The 10,149-nt window shown below is 37.7% G+C and overlaps 1 protein-coding gene across 1 annotated transcript in view; it reads right to left on the bottom strand.

The window, feature by feature from the left end:
- Window positions 1-517: 517 nt before the first annotated feature.
- Window positions 518-10,149, bottom strand: part of ALDH1L2 (aldehyde dehydrogenase 1 family member L2) — a 362,966-nt gene continuing 353,334 nt past the window's right edge. Inside the window, exon 23 of the mRNA XM_044087828.1 lies at window positions 518-1,593. Within this exon, the coding sequence (XP_043943763.1) occupies window positions 1,538-1,593 (56 nt within the window). The 3' untranslated portion in view covers window positions 518-1,537. The remainder of the gene's footprint in view (window positions 1,594-10,149) is intronic.

The following is a 10,149-nucleotide window of genomic DNA, read 5'->3' as shown; positions in this document are numbered from 1 at the left end:
AATGCCATTTCAGCGACACATAAAGAGCGATCTACAACTTCTGCAAACGACCAAAACATTGATATTTTCCTAGGGAAAAAAAAAATTGCTTGGCCGTCGAGGTGTAATTGCCCTTTTTCCCCACTGTAGTGAGATCTCGGAGTTGGTATATTTAGTTGGGGGGGGTGTGGGGGGCACTGCCCCCCACATTGTTATGTTTGGTATGGAGTTTTGTGTGTGGTTGGCCTACAGATTTCTTTCCCTAGGAGAAAAATCTATGTTCTGGACATTCGCAGAAGTTGTAGATCACTCTTTATGTGTTGCTGAAATGGCATTCGCTGTTTTGCCATTTTGGCGATCTAATACAGACCTGTTGTAGAGAGAGTCGTAACTTACGCAACTGCAAGCCATGTCAAAAAACAAACTAACGTGGTATAGCTGGACAAGATTTGTCTTAAATTAAAAAAAAAAAAGGAACAGACTACACAACTCAAGTTGCAAAATATTTAAAAAGAAGAAAAAACGATGGCAACTAATGTGAGCTCAGACTGATATGGCATTTATTCCTGTTGTTTAAACACTAGGCCTGGAAGTTCAATGATAAAGGGCAGTTTGTTCTTGAATCCTAGTTCATATAAAACTGGCATGTACATTTACACCCCTCCCCCAACATAATGTTAATTCCAGAGAATCAGAGACACATTAAATGCAGCACTACCTGCAAATGCATGGTGAAACTTCTGCAAACATGATGAACGGATGTTAAACATTTTTAGAGTGTCCATAATTATGTGGCATATAATCCAGAGACTATAACTTTTATTCATTTTCCTTAAAACACTGTTCCTTTTTCCACATAAATATATGTTTTCCAAATGACAACAGAAGCATTGGTCAGTTATTATCTTCACATAGCTTTAGATATGTCCAAGTATCCAGCTGGGAAAAGACACCGAGTACCTAACGAATGACGAAGAAGCAGCAGAGAATGATAAGTCTGTCAGAAGGTTCAGGGCCAGCTCTTTCCTTTTGTATTTTTTAAATACATACGATATACACACCTGCATCTGTAGTAATGGAAAATAGGTCTTGGGGCACTACAACAGGATCCCATTAACCACACTAAGTCAGATGTAAAATTTCCTTCTAGTATGTCACTTCACTAGTATCAAATAGTTGAATGTTCCATTTCCTGCTTAAGCTACCATTTCTGAGCTTATGCAGAAAAAAATGCATTTTTTTACATTTCACTGAAGGCAGACTTCTTACAAGCGGTGAGTAAGAAAACGTGACATTTTATTCAACACTGTCTGGTTAAGTAGTCTGTTGAAAATTCCAAAAATGTGTTTTTAAACGTGTCCCATTTGTCATTCAAGTACATGGAAATAAATATGGATGTGTTAGCATGATAACCATGAGCCCAGTACAATGCTGAGTGTTTTCTTTCATCCTCGGACTACAGAACTTCTTTAGTTAAGAGTAGCTGGGATACTAGTGGAGTGAAACATGGGTTGCATTGCCTAACAGCATGGTGTGATCTTTCTTGGAGTGTGATTCTTCAGTATTCTACAGTCACTGCTTTAGTTCTGAGGTATTCATGGAGGGATTCTTCACCTGAAACACAAAAGAATGAGTAAGCATGGAAGCTAAAGGTTCCCTGGTGTTTACAAACATTTAACTATTATCAAACATGGACATACAGTTAAACTTAGTTTAGTCTTCTAGGGCAAGGTAATGACCATTATTTGATAGTATATTGTTCCACTGCCAGGCTCACCTGTGCATAACACTGAGAAACGACAAAGCTATCTAAGTAGTACTACACTGTACTATTCCAAATCCATGCACCTGGAACTAACATACATGAAAGCAGAATGTGTAATGGCATTCTCATTATGTAACTACATAGAAGGGATTTAACCAATACATTTTTCATGTCAAATGAAAATCACGTATTACACACACACACACACACACACACACACACACACACACACAGTGATTTTTTATTTCTATATTAAAAATTAAAACGAGCACTACTGTGATATCACAAGTTCTCAACAGATGAACTAAAGAACCAGAGTTCATCAAAGCAGCCTCAATGAAACAGTTCTTTATCAAATGATATTACAAAGTAAATAAGTGTTTCAGAGGGATGTGAGCGGCACAGATTCGCTCTACTTTCATAGGCTCTGTAACATCAAAGTCAGTATACATAATTTGGGGGGGGTTTCACAGTACAATCTCACTTATTTGAGGAACTGCAGTTTTAATGAGTTTGTTTAGATGAACTCCAGTTTTGTAGTTCATTATTTATTACACTATGTTGCATCTGGCAACAATGACTCAAACTAAATTGAAAGACCTACAAATTAACAGTGAGCCAAACAGTTATTAACTACAGCAGTGCATTACTAAGAAAGTCATTAATATAGAGTGCAACCTTCAGAAGCATACAATACTTGTTTTAGACTGCTTGGTAACATTTGTTAACTGTTAATAGCTGATATGTGTCCTAAGGTAGCACCTTTTGTAAAAACAGGTACGAATTAGTCTTCGGTTGTCTACTGGCTTCAAGTTTAGATTCTATAATCAACACATGGAACTTACTTAGACGTGTAATGACAATAAATGGAAAGGAAAAATTACCTACATCATGTATTAATGGATAAAAGGCATATCAGCAGAAAAAAATTATACAATTATAACAGAGAAGAGGGTGTGTGTAGGTATCTGTTGGCTAATATCACTACGGCAGTGTCTGGGTAGTACTGACAAAAATAATAATATTGAACATTGGATGCAGTTAATATCAGCATCAGTATAAAAAACTGTTTTATGGTAATGTAAATCATAGAAAAGCAGTTTAAGCAGAAAAACAAAACTCTTCTGACAATTGTTCAGGTATATCTGCCCTGCTGTCACAGAAACTGTAGCTCTAAAGTTTGAGCAGCAGATAACTTCTTGGAGGAACCATATGGCAGAAAGTCTGATCATCAACTCTCCTATCATGGAGGGAAATGGAGTTTTCCATGGCAGAAACATCCTCTGGTGGAGACCACACTGCTAGTAGCCTTGGCAAACTTCAGCATGCTGTAAAATGGCACTGAAGGACTGTATGTATCCTTGGTGGTGGGGGAGAATCTTTACATGTGTTGCATGTTCAACACACATAGGCAGTTTTATCAGTAGAAAAATTTAAATCCTCACCAATTTCAGATGACAGCAACATATTACTTTACTCTGACCTCCCACTACTCTATCAGTAAGTCTGGTTATATAAAAAGTTAATCTCTCTCCTAAAAAGTGGGACCCATTCAATGGGATGTTATACTGAAAATGATGGGGGAACATATACATTAAGAGGGCACCATAGGACTACATGGGCAAAGCTGGTGGGGGCAAATAAATTATTTTCAAATTTCAAGTTTAAAAAGACATTACAGCTTCAAAAACAATCCTTACAATGTCAGTATTTCTGAGGATGAAAGTATTGTGGAAGATGCATTGGGAAGAAGTGCAGTGCACATACAATTTTTGTTCCTCCCATCCAGCTAAAAAAACATATTCCAGAACAAGCCACTGATTTAGAAACAGACATACGACAGTGTGTCAGGTATGTTTATTTGGTGCATCGATCAATGTTGTTTTGCTGTGTGTCAGCTTGAAGCATTTGTAAACTGGAGCTCACCATTTAGTGTAAAATGTGTGACTGCTCACCTCTGCAGTGCTCAGTTAATTATGTGTTCCTCAACAGTATACATGGTCTCCTCATGTGGTCTATTTCAATACAATTAAAAGAAAAAATGGGAAGGATAAGGCAGATTTATAAACATGGTACGTACTCCCACAAATGGGTTTTACATTCTGTGTCTCGTACTCAGTTTGGGCATTAGTGTGAGTAACATATGGAAATCATGCTAATGGTCTCTCTTGCATAGACTAAACCTTCAGCACATAAATCTCACAGAATTATGTGCTGAACATCTGTTGCCATTTGTACCAATATTAATGAATGCCACCCTAGAACACCAAAAAGAAAAAAAACTAAGGGTAATGCTGCTCAACACCAGAAGTCTCAATCTCAAGATGCACTTTTCGAGGCCCTTCTCAATATGGAGAACATCGATGTCTGTGCTGTGACAGAAACCTGGTTCAAGGCTCCTGAGAGCACCCCAGCACTAACAGGTTTCACCTCATAGCATGCGTTCCGGCCCCAAAATCCGGACAACGCCAAAAAAGGAGGGGGGGGGTGTCCATATTCATAAATGACATCCACACCTCAAGGTTGGTGGCAACGCACGATGCATCGGAGACCATCCAGGTGCAATTAACCATAGGCAAGACTGCTCTGCAATTTGTAGCATGTTACAGGCCACCCTCTCAAACTCGGGAACCTCATATGGCCTTCCTGAAAACATTGGAGGGGATAAATGTATCTCCAAACACCATCATATTAGGTGACTTCAACTACCCTAATATAGACTGGGAACACTCCTCAAGCCCAAACACTCTAACCCAAAGATTCCTGGAGTTCATAAACTCAAATGCCATGGAACAACTAGTCACCATCCCCACAAGAGGAGAAAACATACTTGATCTCATCATCACGAACATGGGATCAAAATGTTCAACACCGGAAGTATACCCCTCACTGGTGAGATCAGATCATAAACTAATCTCGCTGGAGGTCCTCATCCCGCCCCCACCTGAAACAAAAAAGACCACAGTGAAAAACTTCTCAAAAGCCGACTTCACACTTCTAAAAACTAGTGTGGTCTCCTTTAAGGCCCCTGAACCAGTGGTAAACATTACTCAAACCGCTGAATCACTTACAAATGCCTTCTACCAGCAGCTACAGCACTGCATGGATCAGGCAATCCCAAACAAAACTAAGACTCTGTACCAAAGGCAAGCATCCAGTCTGGTGGACCCCAGCCATAAACAAGCTCTACAACAAAAGGAGGAAGCTACTACAAGATAGAGCAAAATCCTTGAAAGGTAAGACACCTTTGATCATCATAAGTAAAAAACTAAGAGCTCTCATAAAATCATCCAAGGCAAATTTTGAGAGAAAAATCGCCAAGGACTCAAAAGACAATCATAAGGCCTTCTTTAGCTATGTTAGAAACTTAGGAGGAAACTCCCAGATATGCTCAGAATTAGTTCAAAATGATGTGAAAATTACTGAACCTTTACACATTGCCAACATACTGGCTGACAGGTTCAGTGCTAACTTCTCCCCCACCTTCCCCCCTAAAGGAAAGATATCTATACCAGAGGATTGTAGCCCCCCAAACATCTCCAACGCCCAGGTGAGAACTGCTCTCACTAAGGCAAAAAACAGCATCCATGGGACGGATGGTGTCCCGGCTGTGTGCTTCATGAACTCAACGAGTTTTAATGAGTCTGTTTAGATGAACTCCAGTTTTGTAGTTTATTATTTATTACACTATGCTGCATCTGGCAACAATAACTCAAACTAAACTGAAAGACCTACAAATTAACAGTTAGCCAAACAGTTATTAACTACAGCAGTACACTACTAAGAAAGTCATTAATATGGAGTGCAACCTTCAGAAGCATACAATACTTGTTTTAGACTGCTTGGTAACATTTGTTAACTGTTAATAGCTTATATGTGTCCTAAGGTAGCACCTTTTGTAAAAACAGGTACGAATTAGTCTTCGGTTGTCTACTGGCTTCAAGTTTAGATTCTATAGTCAACACATGGAACTTACTTAGAGGTGTAATGATAATAAATGGAAAGGAAAAATTACCTACATCATGTATTAATGGATAAAAGGCATTTCAGCAGAAAAAAATATACGATTATAACAGAGAAGAGGGTGTGTGTAGGTATCTGTTAGCTAATATCACTACGACAGTGTCTGGGTAGTACTGACAACAATAATAATATTGAACATTGGATGCAGTTAATATCAGCATCAGTATAAAAAACTGTTTCAGGGTAATGTAAATCATAGAAAAGCAGTGTAAGCAGAAAAACAAAACTCTTCTGACAATTGTTTAGGTATATCTGCCCTGCTGTCACAGAAACTGTAGCTCTAAAGTTTGAACAGCAGACCACTTCTTGGAAGAACCATATGGCAAAAAGTCTGATCATCAACTCTCCTATCATGGAGGGAAATGGAGTTTTCTGTGGTAGAAACATCCTCTGGTGGAGACCACACTGCTAGTAGCCTTGGCAAACTTCAGCATGCTGTAAAATGGCACTGAAGGACTGTATGTATCCTTGGTGGTGGGGGAGAATCTTTACATGTGTTGCATGTTCAACACACATAGGCAGTTTTATCAGTAGAAAAATTTAAATCCTCACCAATTTCAGATGACAGCAACATATTACTTGACTCTGACCTCCCACTACTCTATCAGTAAGTCTGGTTATATAAAAAATTAATCTCTCTCCTAAAAAGTGGGACCTATTCAATGGGATGTTATACTGAAAAGGATGGGGGAACATATACATTAAGAGGGCACCATAGGACTACATGGGCAAAGCTGGTGGGGACAAATAAATTATTTTCAAATTTCAAGTTTAAAAAGACATTATAACTTCAAAAACAATCCTTACAATGTCAGTATTTCTGAGGATGAAAGTATTGTGGAAGATGCATTGGGAAGAAGTGCAGTGCACATACAATTTTTGTTCCTCCCATCCAGCTAAAAAACATATTCCAGAACAAGTCACTGATTTAGAAACAGACATACAACAGTGTGCCAGGTATGTTTATTTGGTGCATCGATCAATGTTGTTTTGCTGTGTGTCAGCTTGAAGCATTTGTAAACTGGGGCTCACCATTTAGTGTAAAATGTGTGACTGCTCACCTCTGCAGTGCTCAGTTAATTATGTGTTCCTCAACAGTATACATGGTCTCCTCATGTGGTCTATTTCACTACAATTAAAAGAAAAAATGGGAAGGATAAGGCAGATTTACAAACATGGTACGTACTCCCACAAATGGGTTTTACATTCTGTGTCTCGTAGTCAGTTTGGGCATTAGTGTGAGTAACATATGGAAATCATGCTAATGGTCTCTCTTGCATAGACTAAACCTTCAGCACATAAATCTCACAGAATTATGTGCTGAACATCTGTTGCCATTTGTACCAATATTAATGAATGCCACAGAACATCTTCACATCCCCCTTTAAGAAATACAGACACCGCTGCTTTCCATGCGATCATAATCACTGAGTAAAAGCATGTTAATCTAGGATCCACGTATAGTTAGGAAATACAAGTCTGTAAGCACTACAGTAATGATACCACTCTCCATTAAGGTTGCTCATGTGCATGTGTACCCCCCCAATATGTTACACTAAAAAGTGCATATGACATGATATGCTGACAGACACTCCTGATTTCCAGGCAGGCTGTATATGGCTCAAGGACTCCTCACATCTAGAATCTATAATTGATCATGGGTTGGGAGAACTGATGGATGAAGTGCTGAACTGTGCAGGTGTCCTTTGTGAAGGTGCACTGTACAGCAGTAGTACATATTTGCATGATCATCGGGGGAAGACATTTTTCATGCTGTGCTGGTGGGGGCAAAGTACATTGTGAATGTGGGATACGTCACCACCAGTTGGCAAATCATGACATAGACATATGTAATATGCACTTACAAAAATACAGCTATTTGTCACAGACATCTGCCTATAACAGTGGTCTATACTGTACATATTGATATATATATATATATATATATATATATATATATATAGCTATATATATATATATATATATATATATATATATATGGGTCCACTTCTAAACCCAAAATACTGAAATCACGAATTTCACTATTTCAAGTCGATAATGTCAAACCCTCAAAAACATGAAACACCACAATTACAAACACTCACAACATCGAATCTAAGAAAACACAAATAAACACATAATCCTCCCCCGAAACAACACAAATACTACAAAAAGAAAACCGATAACGCCAGAGGGAGGCAAGCCCCACTGCACCTGCCATACTCCCGCTACTTATATATACCAACTCCGAGATCACACTAACCCGAACAAAAAGGAACAGACACCTTCCCTGACTTGCCCTACACTCCCACTGCAGACAGTCTTATTCAAACTCACTAATAACACATACAAACACACACCACACTTGTACAAAAATCATCCTATTCAGCACTCACACACATACACTGTCACCCACCTACCCCAACCTATTTCTGCAACTCCCCACAACAACTCAATATTAAGATACTAACACTAAAATGCTTAAAATTTGAACACCTACCTGAATCTCTGTACAGAAACGAACAATGCCCGCCATACCATACAACCCTTAAAGTGACACTACACACTGAATTACATACCACAGTAAATGCAACAAAGAGTCAGCATAGTACAGTTTCGAAAACTGCACTTTCAACATTCTCATCTCAAAAAACTGAAATTCAAGAATTCAGTATTTCGAGTTTAAGTGGACCTATATGTATACATATATATGTGTGTGTGTATATGTGTATATATATATATATATATATATACATATATATATATATATATATATACATATATATATATATATATATGTATATATATATATATATATATATATATATATATATATATATATATATATATATATATATATATATATATGTGTATGTGTGTGTGTGTGTCTATATATTGATGCCAGTCTGTTATTTCGCTCCACTGTTACTAAATAGTCATGGCCAGAGATTAAACCATGTTTAAATGACACAGTTTCCATTGCAAGTGTGTTAAAAACAAGATCCAGTCATATTAAATAATTTTGATTGGTTTGATATCTCACATGATATACAGCTAATTAGCTTTATAAATGTTGGTCAGTCTGTGTTTAATTTATTCTGAAGAAGTCTTTTATACTTTTAAGATGAAAGTACTAAACAAGTGTTTGTTTCCTTTGGATATCTGTTGAGTGAATTATTTTTGATTGGTATTTTATCTCGCTTGGACAGGGCTGTTGGACTGACTTGTGTTTTTTGTTTTGTTTGAGTTCTGGGTTTTATTTCATTGTTCTCAGCCCTAGATGCAGTCTGAAGAATTATATGCACAGGAAGAGAGGTTCCCTAACTAGTGATCCTGTGGTGACAACAATCTGAATTTACCCTATGGACTGACCAGTCTGTTACTTCAACCTTCTACTTATGTAATCCCTCTGTGTAGTATACAGTCCACGAAAAATGCCCCAGATATGAGACCAGGAGATCATCATCATTATGATCAGATAAATGCAGAGGCAGTAAAACGGACATAATATGTAATGACTTCAGGATTGTCCCAACCTATTCCAGGTGATGGCTAGCCTTTTGATATTTCCACCATTCTTTGGATAGCAAGCACCCACTGTCCAAATGAGACAGGTTAGGACTGAATCAGTTATGCTCTCCAGACAACTAGAACAATTAACGAAAACAAAAATAAATTCAAAATGCTCTAATTAGAAAATACATATGTTAAGGAATGCATTTTACATAATATTATCCTTAAAGGGTTACGAATACTGAAATTTCCCAATGGTACGAAACTTAATTTCACTTATTATACATTCATAAGTGTATACAACATTAATGACCACTGGGTCTTAGAAGTATGGATTAAAAATGAGTCTGCTGTAGCAGCTAAGGAAAAGATAATACAAAAACTGAGAAATTGAAAGCCCTGTTTTATGGATATGGATAGCAAGATATAAGCAGTCAAAATCCTTTTAGTTCCTTTAGTTTTATACACAGGTCAGGCATATTTTTTACCAGCCATGGGAGAACTGGTGGACAGCAATTAATAAAGAGCTGAAGGATTTAATTTGGGAGGGGAAGACAGCAAGAGTCAAGTAGGATATGCTGATTCTTCCAACAGAACAAGGTGGTTTGGGATTACCTGATTTGAAGGGGTATTTCAGAGCTTCACAGTTAAGGCTCCTATACAACACAAGCAGAAATCTATAATTCAAAGTGGAAAGGGATGATGACAAAACAAGAGGGAAGCTCAAGAAACAAGGACTGACTGGGATTTTGGATGCAGATCCTTAAGGAGACTAACAATAACCATACTCCTAAAGCAGCAGAAAGTATTCTAAAAACTAAGCCAACACGAGAATGGAGAAAGGAAATTCTGCCCATAGAATGACTGCA

Source organism: Protopterus annectens, chromosome 11.part0 (assembly GCF_019279795.1).
Source record: "Protopterus annectens isolate FY-2018-M chromosome 11.part0, PAN1.0, whole genome shotgun sequence".
NCBI lineage: Eukaryota > Metazoa > Chordata > Ceratodontiformes > Protopteridae > Protopterus > Protopterus annectens.
This window is presented reverse-complemented; position numbering and strand designations above follow the sequence as displayed.